At 34.6% G+C, this 15,989-nt stretch overlaps 1 protein-coding gene across 6 annotated transcripts in view; it reads right to left on the reverse strand.

The window, feature by feature from the left end:
• The window catches only part of PPP3CB (protein phosphatase 3 catalytic subunit beta), a 50,708-nt gene that overhangs the window by 11,048 nt on the left and 23,671 nt on the right, over nt 1–15,989 (reverse strand). For 5 of the 6 annotated variants that reach the window (XR_014228071.1, XR_014228072.1, XR_014228073.1 and 2 more), the window contains 7 exons: nt 14,661–14,800; nt 14,486–14,563; nt 14,302–14,396; nt 12,640–12,765; nt 10,506–10,583; nt 5,876–5,960; nt 4,887–4,984 (listed from right to left, as the gene is read on the reverse strand). Coding sequence is in view for 1 of the 6 variants with exons in the window: in XM_082310815.1 (XP_082166941.1) it covers nt 4,887–4,984; nt 5,876–5,960; nt 10,506–10,583; nt 12,640–12,765; nt 14,302–14,396; nt 14,486–14,563; nt 14,661–14,800 (700 nt within the window). In the remaining 5 variants the exon portion in view is untranslated. The remainder of the gene's footprint in view (nt 1–4,886; nt 4,985–5,875; nt 5,961–10,505; nt 10,584–12,639; nt 12,766–14,301; nt 14,397–14,485; nt 14,564–14,660; nt 14,801–15,989) is intronic. The other variant, XR_014228070.1, reaches the window with a different exon arrangement.

A 15,989-nucleotide genomic window follows, 5' to 3' on the forward strand; every position in this document is an offset into this window, starting at 1 on the left:
TAAGATCTTTCCCAGTTCTTTTAGCTCTAGAAGTCAATGAGGTTATTAGGATATCAAAATCAAAAAGGGTATCAAAAGGGCAGACTTGCTAAAGAAACCACTTTGTAACTACGACCTAAACTGTAGCTAAGTTTCAATAATGGTAACAACTGTTTACCTCTCCTACTATGTGCCACGCTTGTAACACCATAATTTCAGAAATACTAACGACAAATAGCACACATAGTGGCAAACCTACTTGTGTAGTACTTGATACATATTGTTAACAACAAAAATCATATCAGTATTCAAGCAAATGCTGGGGAAACTAGCTATATAAGAAAATATGGCATTAGATCAGAATAGAATTCTTTTTATTTATTTTAATTTATAGAATTTAAAGATAAATAATTTACAGAATTAAAGCCAATTAAGTTTAATACTTCTCATTTCCTATCCAACAAAAACAAGAAAAACATTTCAATTGCCTACACTATGTTGTTATGTATCAATTGCCTACACTATGCATTAACCTCACGGTTGCATAAAATTGTAATTTCCACTGAGATAATTAAAAAAAAAATAATTAGATACTTGCATTAATTGCTACTACAATAATGTGGAATACTTAAGCGTAACGCAGCATTTCAACTTCTACATACTGCACATTCCACGGTACCAAAAAAAAAATTTCCTGCACTTAAATCTACAGAGACAAGGGCAGTCCCAGAATTAAATCAAAAAGCCACCTGAATGGATGGTTATTTATGTTTATGTTACAGGAAAGAAACTTTCTCAAATTGTAAAAATAAACTAGTTTAAGAATTATTTTAGAAAGCCACCAAATACATACTTTCATACTATAATCAATTTGCCATACAAATACAAAACTACGTAAAAAAACCACCTCTTTCCACCATTTCCTGTTACCTGTGAAGTCTTTGTTTTCAATCTTTTCCTGAAAAGATCACGAATACTGATTTATCTCTGTAAATTATGTAGCTTGGTCATAAACACAAATTTCAAAATTTACTCCTAGTTCATTCTACTTGTAGTACTATTATTCCAAAAAGATCTTGGAATATACATCACAGTTAAGAAAAAGATAATTTTCAACTTGACGTAAAAGAACAAACTGACTGGAAAATATAAGCACTTAAAAAAACACACTGTAAAGACTCAATTTGGAAAATAATTTTGTTGGATTCTCTTTTGCAGGTACATCTAAATTAAAACTATATGCTTTGTAAACCCTGATAAACCTCAAATAAATACTGTATTATACTAACCTAACAAGTAATCTTAAAGTCTTTGCTCAGAAAATGCTCGACTTGAGAGCAAATTTTAAGACAGGGTTCAATGGCATTTCCATCCTCAGTTCCAGCTCTCCCCCTGCTTTACTTAGGGGACAGATCCGATACAGAATCCTTGCCAACTTTCAACACAAAACCACAAAACTACCTTACTGCCCCTCTGACTAATAGCAAGGGCAGCAATGACAGATAAGAAGTATTTGGCTAGTTCAACTGATTTCCATGGAAGTACTTACAATTTTTAATTTAGGCGTGTCTTTAGTATGTTGCTGAATAAGCCTTTAGGTGTTTAGGGTTTTTTTTTTAACAGATGTTGACTCAATTTGGAAAATAAATTTGTCGGATTCAGTTCACAGAATATTCAGTTCACAGAATAAGTCACTAGGAAATGCTGCTTTAAAGAACAGTACTTAATAGGGTCTTTAATATTTCAGCTACTATAATGCAAGCAACGTAAATAATAAAAACCATAAATCTACATTAAAAAAAATATGTAGAAACGTACAAAGGCCATGATTTCCCAAAGCCTGTTTTTATCCTAGTACATTAAAGCTATCTTAAAAAATAATGTATAATTTGTTTTCCAAAAATATATCCATATATTTCTGGAAAAAAAAATCAATATTGACTTCTTCCATAGGATATAGTTTTGCACCTGTTTCCAAAATTATCTTTTTTAATTGACTTGTCTTTGTTTAACCCTTTCACTACAGTTATAATTTGTATTTCACCCTCAGACTGCTTTTTTGCAGTAAGAATCTGTTCAAGCATTGCCCATAAAGCAGTTGTATTAGACTGACTAACGTGTTCGGTCCCCTACTCCGCATTATGTCAAAGCCAACAAGCTTCTCTCCTCTGAGAACGGCCAGTATCTCACAAAAGATAGCATGTGTAGCTGAACAAATTCCCAAAACAGTAGTGGTATTTGCTAAGATCCAGTACTGAATATGTTACTGACATTAAGAATTATAATCGGCATATATGCAAAAATTGCATATGCATTGCATTAATGGTGACTTACATGTATGTCTATATATATATATATACTTGCCCTGATAAAAAAATTTCAGCCCAGCTCTCTAGAGAAATGTAGATATACACTGCAATTTCTTATAGCTTTCAAAGCTTCTTATAGATTTAATAGCAACCAGCACAACTAGACCTTTTCTCAATGTGCCATTGAAAAACGAGCACTCATACGACTAAAACCTGGAAAACCCATGACATATTGGACAATTTTGTGAATTTTCAAGCAAACAAAAGAATAGAATAAAAAAACCCCCTACAATTAACATGTTCTTTTATTTTCTCAAATCTAGACTAGTTTAAATTATTGATAGTATATTGATCAACATAGCGCAATATACTTCAACAATTAAATATTTGTAGTAAGAAATCCTACTATACTACCAGTGACCATATTTTTGCCAAGAATATGAATTCACTGATATTATGATGGTTTAGAAAAGTGTCAATTAGTGGAGTTTTATTTTATTTTTGGTTTACTTCTAGCTTTGCAATTAAGCACAATAATTTGAAAACCTCTAGTTTTTCAAGACTGAATCAACAAAATTCTTATCAGTAAGAAGTTACTGCAATTTAAGGAGAACTAACAGTTGGCATGAGTTATTTTGAACAATCAACACGACTAAAACAAATGAGGTATACTAATGTAGTGCACCAAGGAATATTGCCATCAGAAGTTCTAGTGAAGAAAAAAACACACCCACAAAAATCCAAAACGCATTTTGCATACTTTCCAAATGTCCCACATTTTCGGTAATGGTAGGAAGTCATATGTTTTATGTTAAAAAAATTTTCTAGTCAGTTTGATCCTCTCTGGTATTTGTAATGCAACATGGATAAAAATCTGTTAAATGAGCGAGAGGAATGCAGACTCATTTTTTTAAGCATAATAAAGTATCTTATAAAACAATGAAAATTAAAACTAGAACATATGCTTTTGGAATAATTGGATGGATTAGGAAACATACACCATTTCTTGTTATAGACATTCACAAAACAATCACATACATACACTGGACATATAAACTTACTTGTAGACATTATATGTCCACTGAAAAATTACTTAAAATGTGACATTCATGTTTCAAAGCTATTAAAAAACAGCTTTGATAGTTTAATAGAAAATGTACTGAATGGCTTTAAAAAAAAAAAACTACATAGAAAATTTAAAAAATTCAAATAAGCAGCCTAAATCACAAAATTAGAAAAGCAGCTACTCTTGGAAAACAGATTGTGTAAAAAGTGGTATTCATATATCACTATCTTTCAATAGTTATAAAATTCAGTGGTCCCATACAACAGTTTTATACTTTCTGTTAAAGCCTGAAGATGGCCAATAAAAAGTCTTTGAATAATTTATGTTAAGAGTGCTGCTGATATGAAGTCCAGTTTCAGACTGGTATATTTTAGTTATCCACCACTGTGAACAGAAACCTGGACTTCATTCTTTTAATACATTTGGTACAATCTCGTAGCATTCTCCCTAAGCCTAGTTAATCATTTATGGGCCTTGAGAAAAATATGATCCAATGATTCAACAAACTAAAAAAAAAAGAAGAAAAACCTTTTACAAAATATTCAATGAGCCAGATTACAGGTATATTTTGTATAGAGTTCTTTTTATTTTCATGCAAAAAAAAAAATATATGCACACTTAATAACACCCTTTTATTTTGATTTATTTACAAGTTTTAAATTCAATCCCTTTATTCTCAACTGATTTTATAACAATTACTGAATATTTTTCAAGTACATTATTGTTCAAAATGCACAGACAATGTGCAGCAGCAAATGCAGCAAACCTCAAAAACAAGGTGCTACAACATTGCTTCTACATCAAGAGACAGACAAGTGTCTGGGATAGTGGTTTAATTTTAACACTTATACAGACATACATCTATACCTAGAGAGAGACAGACAGATCTAAGAAAGCAGCTACATCTGCAGAGGAAGGAAACAGCATGTTACAAGGACAATTCAGGGAGATCAATTATACATAGAACATTTGACAAACAACATAGAGAACAAACTTTGGCATTAATTACCAGGGTACAAAACGTAGCACATTTCAATCTATCAATGGAGTGTAATATGGAACTCTGCAGCCTGTAGCTGTTTGTTAATATTAATATCAACAAGTACTTGACGTTGTCAATGAAAATACTAACACATCTATAATAAAACCATTTTAATGGAAAGCAGACAAATAATGATGCAAAATTACATTGCCATTTTTGTATCTGTAATGATCAAATGCCTCAATACCAGATCTATAAGGTGACCCCACTTCAGGCATCTGTGCCACCTGAAAAATTGTAAACTAAGGAAGCTCAAAGTCTGAAAAATGTGGCCTGACACCGCTGAACTCATTTGCTTTTAGTTTTATACCCTGGTTAAGTATCCATTTCACATTGCCTGATTAACACATAACACTATGCTTGTATCAGCCGCTAAGACAAGAACTGAAAAGCATAAGAAACTCCCTGCATGCATTATGTGTAGTGTTAGCAAAAGAGTGAGATGTGCCCCAGTCCATCTGAGGCACAGCAAGTTGCATAACATCATTACCACTTTGCAGGGTCTGTCGTCCTCCAGCCAACACTCCACTAGGTAACATTCCAGTGGGAGTCAAACCCTTGAGTGTCAGCACACTTTCACTCTCCTCCCTGGTGTGAGAAAAAACAGTAACAAAACCTTAAATATCCACTCATGAAAACTTGCATTAAAGTAAAATAAGGGATGGGGAGAGGGAGAGCCTATTTTTGCTGTGCTTTACGTATGTCAAGACTGAACGTAAATTCAAATTCAAGCAACTAGAAATGGGAAAGTATTTCTATTCCATACCAGTCTTTTCTCTGCCTAGGAGTTAGAAATACTGATTACTTCTGAACTAAATTCTGAGCAATTACTCACATGCAAGCTCATTAGCTTTGAAATTAGCACTGAATGCCTCATGAGGTACTGAACATATCCCAGTGCCATAAAACAATCCACAACTTTGTTCAAAGTGTCTATTCTTCAGGAAATAACAAGTTTAAAATATTATCCCTATTTGAACAATTACGGTCTAGGGAAAACTATAAATTTTGGGTAAATGTGATTATGGAATCTCTAGATCTAGACAGGTACAAGAAAATAATATTTTTTAAAGGCTGAAAACAAACAAACAAAAATCTGAAACAAAACGCCCTAGTCCTCAACTTTCTGGTATGCCAGAAATTTTCTGAGCCAGTCCTGACCTCCTCCATTACATCCTTGATTTCAATCTCTCTATTTTGGTATTGTCTTTCCAACACTCGTAATTAATGGCTGGGCAAATAACTTGTAAACTAAAGATCGTGTTCTCTACTTTCTTGAAATATGCCTCAAAAATAACTTTAAAATATTTTTTTAACCGAACATACCAACCTCAATGGGGTGCATCAATATGCCAAATAAGATTCTGATGCATAATTATCTCCCTGAAAAATGTCTGCCATCCATTATCCTGGAACAGAGATGTTTTCCTAATATACATAATAAGAGAGGTTTTAGGAATGCAGAAGTCATGCAAGTACCTGAGAACAGAGAAGACTCTTGCCATCTTGCCAATTGCACGTATTTTGTTTCTGATTATTTCTTTCCGTGCGGCAGCTGTACCTACTTTCAATGGAATAAGAGAGAGTCTCAAGCTCATGAGTATTTACAGGGTCACCATCACAAAGCGCACCAAATTCAACACAACTGTTTAAGTTCAGTACTCTTCACAGGAGGCCAGTACCCAAACACTTAAGGGCACAAAGTCATAAAATTATGGCTTCAGAATGCCATCAAAACCACCATCACCTCTGTGTCCACAAAACACACACAAACAAGTTTAGGATGCTCACAGTGATTTCCTAAAGCTAGCAAGCATCTAAATTGCTGCCACTACAGTGTAGTAAATAGCATAACTCATTTGCCTAAATTTTACACTTGAAATTCTTCACTGACATCTGTGTATATCAAGATGTAGGCATGTAGCCCAATATAGAAGCCAAAGACATATTAAAGCCACAAAAAAATAAAGATTTGTTGCTAATTCTTACACAGCTGTCAGAGAGAAAACAGTATAGTTTGTTTGCTTGTTTTTATGTCAGCTCCCCAAAACAGAGCCCCACACAAAACCCCACAAAATAAAAAGCCAAAGAATTGCAGTGTTACCTCCCTGACCACTTAAGTCTATGTTCCATATCATCTTAGGTTTGCATCATATGCAGAAATTACAAATACCAAAGATCTGGAGTAAATACTGCATATTCTACAGAGCAGAGATACCATTTGTGACAGACAAAAGTGAAGACAAAACTCAAAGGAGGCTTGCGATTGGGAAGGAGAGCCACCTTTGCCTGCCTTGACATTATAAAAACGGAAGCTCCTTTCTCCAACACTAGGTATTACTGGTTTGTTTCAACATATAAAAGTCATCCTTCCCCTCATCCTCCTTTCCTTTTGCTGACTCCTCAATTCCACTAAAACAGTACGGGTAGATGAGGAGATACCAAAACTAAAATCCTTACTTCTCCTCAGCCATTGGGGAAGGAGAGTATTAATCACACCAAGATAAGAGTAACTCAGTCATACTTTGAATTCAACCACAGGGGACCAAAAGTGAACAAACTCAGCTCTGTTAGGTATTCCAGATCTTCCATATATCATTGTTCTTCAACCCTGGGAGAAAGGTACTCATTAAAAAGTTGCCAAACTCATTTGCAAGAACGCAGAAGAGATGATCACAGAAGTGGGCAGAGGAAAGCTGCATATCCACAAATTTGTCTACTTGCATTCAAAAAAGGCAGCTGTGGAAGAAGCCTTTTTTCATCCCTGCTCACCCGTATTTAGCTTCCACATGAGAGTACATACACTCTCGCACAACAGAGTCACCCTTTTCAGATCACAGCTGCAAGAACGCAAGGCCTTCTGTTGCACAAGAGTGGGTAGATTTCCCACCCTGAACACCAAACCAAATAAAATACATAAGATAAGGCATATAGGGGCAAACAACAACAACAAAATCACACAAGAAGGAAAATGTACAGTAGCAACAAAGAAAAAAGGGAGCAAGAGACAACCTTTGTATGAACACAATGAAAGAATCTCACGGTATGACAAATACCTGCCAATCCATTTAAATGAAATGAAAAAGCAAGGAACTACTAAGTAAAGCTTTTTTAGATAAAGGAACAACCTTAATGAACTGCAGAGTCCAAATTTAAAAAAAAAAAAGAAGACAAAAAAAAAACCCCACAGAAAGCTCAGGAAAAACTTTGAATAGGATAGGCTGAAACATTCAATTTTTACTGAAAATAATTTATTTAAAATTTTAAGTTTTAATTTTTAAAGTTCTGGAAGTTTTTACTTGTTCTCTTTGAACACTATTAAATAACAGCTTGAGGATCTAGAATGAGAAGGGGACTCAGAGTTTTTGAAAAGGCTAGGGCTAAATGAGGGACCATCAATCTTTCCCTACAACTCCCTCAATTCTCCTCCCACCTACACCTATTTGAGGGCTACACTGCTGCAGAACTGTAACATGCAGGCTGAAAAGATTTCAGGCAGTGCTAGTGCCCGTATCTCAACTCTGGAAGCTCCCTGTGCCTTAAAAGGAGAAAGACTGGTTTTGGGTAGTTCTGGTGTTTGTTTGTTTTTTGTTTTAACATGATCTTTCATTGTCCCAGCCCTCGAGAAGCAACACAGCCAAGCCAAAAGGCCAAACATATTACTCCAGGCTGCAGCACTGCGCTAACGTGGCCACTGAATCCTGGTTAGTTCAGAGAAGAGACAGTAAGGTGGCAGCTGCTTGCAGAAGAGTGTCTTGATTACACTCTGAATTAGAGGACATATGACAAAGAACTCTCCCATTCTCCATTCCCAATGCCTGCACAAGAAACAAATTTTGAAATGCTATTATGTTCCAAAGAATTCACATAACCTTTGGAAACATCTATATAATCTAATGCATTATCAAGTATTAGAAATATTATCTGGAAGTGACAAATTTATACAGAGAGCAAATTGATTATTAGGTAAGTAATGGTCAGAAGAATTTTTCTGCACAGAATTATCTACCCTGGAATTTCTGAAAAACAGGTGATAGACCATGAATTTAAGTTCATAGGCTTCTTTGTATATTTTTGTATCCAGCCATCTTCAAAATTGCACATACAATCAAAAAGTACCTTTTTGACATCTCAGTTGAAGGGAACTAAAAGTACTATACAAGCCAGGTTTTGGAACATTGTATAAACACATTCCATGCACAATCTTAAAAAAAGCTCACAATAAAATCATTAAAGAGCAAGACAGACAACTGAACGCTCCCTACACATGCAGGACCAAAGATAAAATTTTAGAAATAGGTAAAAGAATGAAATTCTACAAAAAAAAGGAATGGAGGAAAGGAGGAAAAAAATTCATGCACAGAAAGACAGATGTCTTGGAATATGACTTCTGATAACAAAATACACAAGCCTTTATAAACATCCCATTAAAACGGGCAATAATAATAAAATGTTACATATGTCTCTCAAAAGAAAGGTATTTTCTGCATTAATACTTGTACTGCCAGGTTCTATGAAGTCATATTTCAAAACATTCCTACTCTGTCTGGTCTGTACCTTTTTTATTGCCATATATGAGTCGCTCTTCAGATGGAGAGTCCAGAAAAAAAGGAAGTGAACGATGGAGAAAAAGGTGAGTGAGACAAATAAAATAAAGATATTTAACTTGGCAGTGGTAATAAAGAAGGAATGGAGAAGAAATGTGAAAAAATAAAATGGAAAATTGCAACACTTAAAAATGCATTCATTGAACAAGAAGTGGAATTGTCGAGCGTATTTTAAAATTTGATGATAAACAAGTGAAAGCTTGAAAGTCAACAGTTAAAAAAAAAAATCCATTCACATAGAAAGATCAAGCGTAGACAGTACCTAGGTGGCATTAAGAGATGCATCAAGCAAAGAAATTGTTAAAGGAGACAGAAGAATAAAATAATTCAAATTAGGAAACTGTAACTATTGTACTGAAGACAGGGCATATGCAATCTACTGATGACTGCACTAATGCTGGACAACCTAAATCCTAACATCTCAGAATACCACCAAACCCTCCCCTGCAAATGCTTGGTGTAACTGCTTTATGCTCAATTTAGTAGGATTACTTGAATGAAAAACATAAATCAACTGTTTGCAGGATCACATTTGAGACTACTTCTAAGTTTTCACATTTCTGGCAACAATCTAAAAGGCAGCAAAGTTCAAGTGGCTCATAACCAATGCATTCCAAACTAAAACACACAGCTGCTTGGCACAACACTACTCTGCTACTGAATTTGAACACAGTAGTTCTCAAACACTAAGAATGGGGTCATGTCTCTAATATTTTTATAAATGATCTTCAGTGTTCCTCAAAGGCTGCTGAAACTTTCCTTCCTCCTCCCCCATCATCAAACAATCCACCAAATCAGTTCTGTTACTGGATAAAATGAAGCAAGTCTGAGAAACTTTTAGGTGTGACATTAAGCACTACTGTAAAAAAACAACAAAGTGCGATATGCTAGGTCTTCATGTTAATGTTGCTTCTTAATCATCATGCTACAAACATCTCCTTAACAATCTACTGTATCCTAGTTTACAAGATAGAAAGATGTTATAATTCATTACATGAATACATATTAGACAACGTACATATAAAAATTCTCCTAACTTTTATGCTTTAAACTTAAACACCAAGACTTAAACTTGTATTTCATACTTTCTGTATAGTACTTTGCCATAAGAAATACTATATCTGACTTTCACTTATATCAACTCTTTATTGAAGAGCAATCATTAAGAAATTTAAGATCTTATAATAAATTTATTCTAAATATTAGCAAAGTAAGTTTAGTATGTTTCAAATTTAAAGTGCCAAGAAACGCTCAGGATTTTCCATGAAAAGTTTCAAACAGAAATCAGACATGAGTATTTGCAAAGGATACCACTACTGCTTCTTGATCACAAACACAAAACCACAATTCCCTTCTCTGCCCCCCCAAAGTGTCATTATCTAAAGAAAAACTTGAAAGCAATTTTGTTCAAATTCCAGGTAATATTACACCAGTTTAAGTTAACTAGTGTTTCACAAGTTATTACCATTAAAAAGATTTATATATCTTAAAGTAACCCCTACCGTCAAATTGATCTTCTCCCTCTGTCATCAGTTCATCATCAGAGCAAATGCTCAAAACATTCACCAACATTTCTGTTACTGTATAGGAAAAAATAAATCTTAATTCATTCCCTGTAGAATTTAAAATATTTCCGTGCACACAAGACATAACTAGTCACCAGCAACTATAGTGAATGAACTTCCCACATCATAGCCATTGCTTAGTAATCTGGTTTCAAAAATATGCGTTTTTCTTGATGTGCGCTGTCACAGAATTTAAAAAGCTCATAAGAATAAGCAGTTAAAAATTATACCACCTAACAATCAAAGAACACAGCAGAGCTTTCTCTCCTATCTTACAAGGAGTTCTTTTAGATAAGAATCTCGTGTATTAGTATTTTTACATTGGGATGAGTATTTGAACTAGATTTTATGCAAAATTTATTTAAATATGAAAACATTTTGACTGCTCAAATTTAGGTTTAAAATGAGAAAGCTATTCCATTTCTGACACCTGCAGGCATGTAGCAGAAGAACTGGAGCAGAAAAATATGATATAAATATGGTGCAAATTACACGTCTTTTCAAACTCCTCTTAAAAATATCAACATAGCAGATACACAAACTTGTCTCAAAAAACTTGTATTTTCTTTCTCCAGGAATCTCCCTATTCTACCACTCAATCTTTCCCACATATATCAGACTCTTTCTTAAAACAGTCAAACTTCTCCTCCCCCTGGAGTGTTCAGAAACCTATTCCAGAAGGTTCAGTCAGATGGTTAAAAACCCTGTACATTGCTGTCTACATTTATTCATGACTAATTCATACAATCCCTGTGTTATCTGCTATGGTATTCTTCTCCATTCTTGGGAAAGAGTAACTCTCTAATGAAAAAACAAAACAAAACAAAACAAAACAAAAACAAATTATTCTGATTTCGATCTGTTCAACACAGACTAGACAATATTGACACTGTATCCTTTACCAAAAGTGGAAGCATGTCCAAAGGCAAGACAAACTACAAGGGCCATGGTTCCAGCAGTCTTAAGCATACAGTGGGTCAATGAGCAACTTATTTAACAGTACTTGAGTGTCTCATTACCAGCATCATAACAAAAGCAAAATAAACAGTATTAACCCTTTGCTGTTGAAAACGTTATCTACCGCATCATCAGGTAAGAGAGAGAGAAACAAAAAATCTCCTTTCAAATGTCAGGTCCCTCCGTTTAAAAATAAAAAAAATTGTTGAGTGGGTTAAACACACTAAAAAGTGTCCAAATTATTTATGTTTAACGGCTCACTAAAGACAATATAAACAAATCTAGAATCCTAGGTTTATATGACCATAAATATATAATCTCAAGAATACTTTTCAAAGAAATTTAAAGAGCTTTCCAGATCTCTCTTATAAAAGAGCAGTTCCTGTCATGGAAGGATTTTAAACAGACCCAAATAGCATCTAACCTCATTGCTTTTTAACTGAAGACTACTTGGAGCCCCAGTGTCCTAGATTCAGAGTCATCAACTCTAGAGGGGGAAGGGGGGGGGGGGGGGGGGGGGGAAGAGGATCTGTGCTAAATTATCTTTTTTACAAGAAAAATTATAACTGAAAAAGTTATCTTTAATGAAGGTCAAACTAGCTATATAGAAAAGTTAAAATTTTACATGAACATCTCAACATAGTTTATACCTATAACTATACAAGATTAATAATGTATGTAACCTAGCATTTTGTAGAATATGAACAATTTTCATATTGACTTCACATGCAGTTCAAAGGTACTATTCAACAATGCAGGTATACATCTTCAAGGGAAGTTATCATTTTTGTTAACACCTCTGCTTTACTACATGCAGTTTTAACTATCTTGACTGAAACAGGCGAAGAAAACAACCAAAACCTGTAGAACAAGTTGTATTTCAGTCTATCCTTTCTCAGAAACGGCATTTTCACATGCCGAAAAAACCCTCCAAATCAGTTTAACAACTTCACCAAATCTTCTACCTGATAAAGACAAATACAGATACCCATTTTTAAAAAAATTATGCAATTATCTTAATTGGTAAATATACTTAAAAAAAAAAAAAAAATCTTCCCAACACCAGTCTGGGAGAAATAGGAAAGATATTCATTGATGTGTAACTTTTGCCTACCTTTTTCTCCAACAAATGGCAAAGACCATGTGAAAACATCCATAAAATTTGGTAGCCAGTAAGGATGAGGAGAACAATTGAACTGACGAATATTCATCACATTGTTTTCATACTTTAATACAGCAGCTAAAATAAAATTCAGACATTTTGAAAAGAATGTTTAAAACTTGCGAGTACCACAAATGTAAAGTCACAGGTTTGTTTTAGCTCTATTTTATACTATAGACAAAATAATCCCAGAGATACTCCATTCTCTTTCTTTCACAGGATTTACAGGACAGATTTCTAATGGAGAACTTTGGATTTTTATTGCACATGTTGCAGTTTAAGGCACTCTTACATGTCAATATAGTTCTTTACTATCCTGTTATAGGTCTGTAACGAGCAAAGATTTTAAAAGGTCCTGAAAAGGTATAATTTCAGCAACTTTAACAAAATCCTAACTCAGAACAGCAGTATATCCAAGTTCAGGTTTTATTCTTCCTATGTGTCTTCCCACATTGTAAGCTTGGAGTAAAACCATCGAAATCTAGAAGAGCAGGGAGAAGGGGAAGCAGAGAAATAAAACAGAAAAACAGAAGCATTCTAAAGCTAAATAAGCGTTGACTGCATTTCTCCATACTTACGCTTGCATTACACTGGGAATAGCTGATGTCAAAAAGGATTCTTAAAACACAGTATCCACAGAGATGTTGAAAAAATGTAAAAAGCCAGTTGAAGCTATTTTTGTTTCTCCTTTACTCTACAATCAGTGCAAGTAACAACAGCTCGTATTTTCCTCTACACAGTTAATCACCTTACATAAGTGGTATGGGTTGGGGGCGTGGTTCTTTGGAGGTGGGTGGGAGAAAATGCAATGTATTTCATAAAAAAGGTCTTGCTTTCAAAGGAACACTATTTGAACATCTGGAGGTTGTTCATTCATCACATACTTGAAATGCCATACTTCAACATCATACTTGAATTTCAGCAGGCTTTATTTTTAATTATTTCTGTTGTTGAACTTTGTTCTCATCTATGAATAATATTAATTCACAGCTAAGCTCTTCTCTGTAATTCTGACTTGTAAATCTTCCTCCACACTATTAAGCATGTTTCTCCTGTGCAACTTGATCTTAAGCAGAGGATGGACAAAAATTAATTCCTTCTGTTTTACACCTCCCTAATAACATTTCCAATGGTGATCAGTATTTAGATCTGTACTTGCTCTTTCTTTGTTTCCCATACACGGCCATTATGGCCCTGCACCATCACAATTAGACTCTCAGATGCCGTGATACACAAACTACCTTATGCATAGACTGCTGATCAGTGCTTCTTCCCTTCCTTACTTAGTTCACAAACTAAAGACAACCCGAGGAGTGAAAACTCACAGCACAGGAAAGCCTTGCCTGACTGGAAAACACCAGGTGATACATTCAGAAGTACTACATAGCAACAGTTTTTACAAAGGAAACATTTGCCCACACTAGTGCTTCAAGGTACCCTTATAGGAGATCACCATTTATGTCATGTGCTCTTCTTCATAATATAACTTTTATTAATGGATTTTTTTTGTCCTTTAATTTCTTACCTGGCAAAAAACTGTTGATATTAGATGACTTACCTAGTAAGACATTTTTATTTTAGTATTACATACAGTTATTAATAACAAGTTCTTACCTTTATTATTGTAGACATCCAGGTAATTAGGTGCTGAAAAAATTGTTATTAATGATGGGAACCCTGTAGTTTGACTTTTCCTGTACATTCTATAACTGCAAAACCAAACAGATTATTTTACATCTTACAGCAACAAGCAATTAATTTTTATTTTACACTGTGAATAATTTCTTGAAGGACTTACCCTGCATCTTGTGCTTCATGTGCTCTAATGATTGACAATAAATTATTATTTTGCAAAAATTCACAAACTGCTGGATAGCTGTGAAATGAAAACAACTATGAGTAAAAGAAATTATCTTAAAATACGCAGCAAGAGTCAGCATTAAAACATCAAATAGATCATAGCATGCTCTCACCTATAAAAGTATGAGCATCCTCTGACTGTATTGTGACTGAAATGCTCTTGTGAATTTTCATTCCCAAAATCTTCTGAAGGATCTGACCACAATAAGTCACACATTGGTCCAAACGCTGGAGGCTCTTTGAATCTATCTAACTGTTTGAGAAAAGGCAACAGGACAAAGACTCTTTGAATATTAAACCAGTAAGTTTTACACATTTGTTAAACTACATATCCATCAATACCAAGTGTTTTTAGAATAAATCCCAACCACATCAAAGAGAAGTAGTTTCTGCATATTTTTTCCTCTCCTCCTCATGAAATAAGGCAGAGGCATGCCAAAAGAACCAAACCTGTTAAGAGCAATAAGATTTATTAGTTGTAAAAAGAAGGGAGATAAATTCCAGACTGATGGATATGTGTGATACAAGGTCAAGTTACAGACAAGGAACAAAATGGTCCTTTTTCATGCACATGCCATATCTACCAATCTGGAGACACTACCAGGAATTAGCAAAGAGAAACAGTACAGAAAACAGGAATGATAAAAGAAAAGCATGAATAATTAGCACTGACTAGAAGAGACTAAATATATCATCCAAAACCAAAAAAACCCCAACCAAAAAAAACCCTGAAACACCCGTCTCCATAATGAATCGTTTAACAATACAATGAAGAGGTGACTAGCTTAGCCGTCTTAGACTTCTTTCATACATGTAGGCTTTATTTCTCAGCTATAGCCCTGGCATAATGGGCCATAAGCATTTTGGAGATGCCTTTGCTTGCTTGTTCTCTTTTTTCTAGCTGCTTCTTTACAGATTTCCACTTGGAAACACCTGCTTTAGCAGCCTGCAACTTTCCTAGTAACCACAGTGAAAAGGGGCAGAGGTAAGGAGGACAGCACATTTGTTAACATAAAAGGAAAATACTCTGCTTAAGTAAGTAAGAGTCAATCAATCTCTGATGTCCCAGAAATGAAATTAGATATCCCAGATTCAATGCCAAGTTTCTTTGATCTTTATGTAGCTGGAGTTTGTTCACAAGATGATTTTATCCAAGAAATGTAGGAACAGTTCTTTGATGGACAGTGCATTTATCTCACTTTACCTCCCATACCAAAGAAGATGACTTTGATGGTACTAGAGAACACTTAACTCTTCATGACAGGTTCGAAGGGAGGTTTGGTGAGCACCTGGTGAATTTGAGTCTAACGGTCCATAGGAATCCATTCAAATATGGAACCAGCAGTAGTGCCAAGCTCTCTCATGCCCTGGAAAATCAGAGCTCCCGAGGCTGCCACCTGTAACATAAGTGGAGAGGTCCAGATCTTTACAAATTCCTGCCA

This window comes from Platalea leucorodia (assembly GCF_965183815.1).
Source record: "Platalea leucorodia genome assembly, chromosome: 4".
Taxonomy (NCBI): domain Eukaryota; kingdom Metazoa; phylum Chordata; class Aves; order Pelecaniformes; family Threskiornithidae; genus Platalea; species Platalea leucorodia.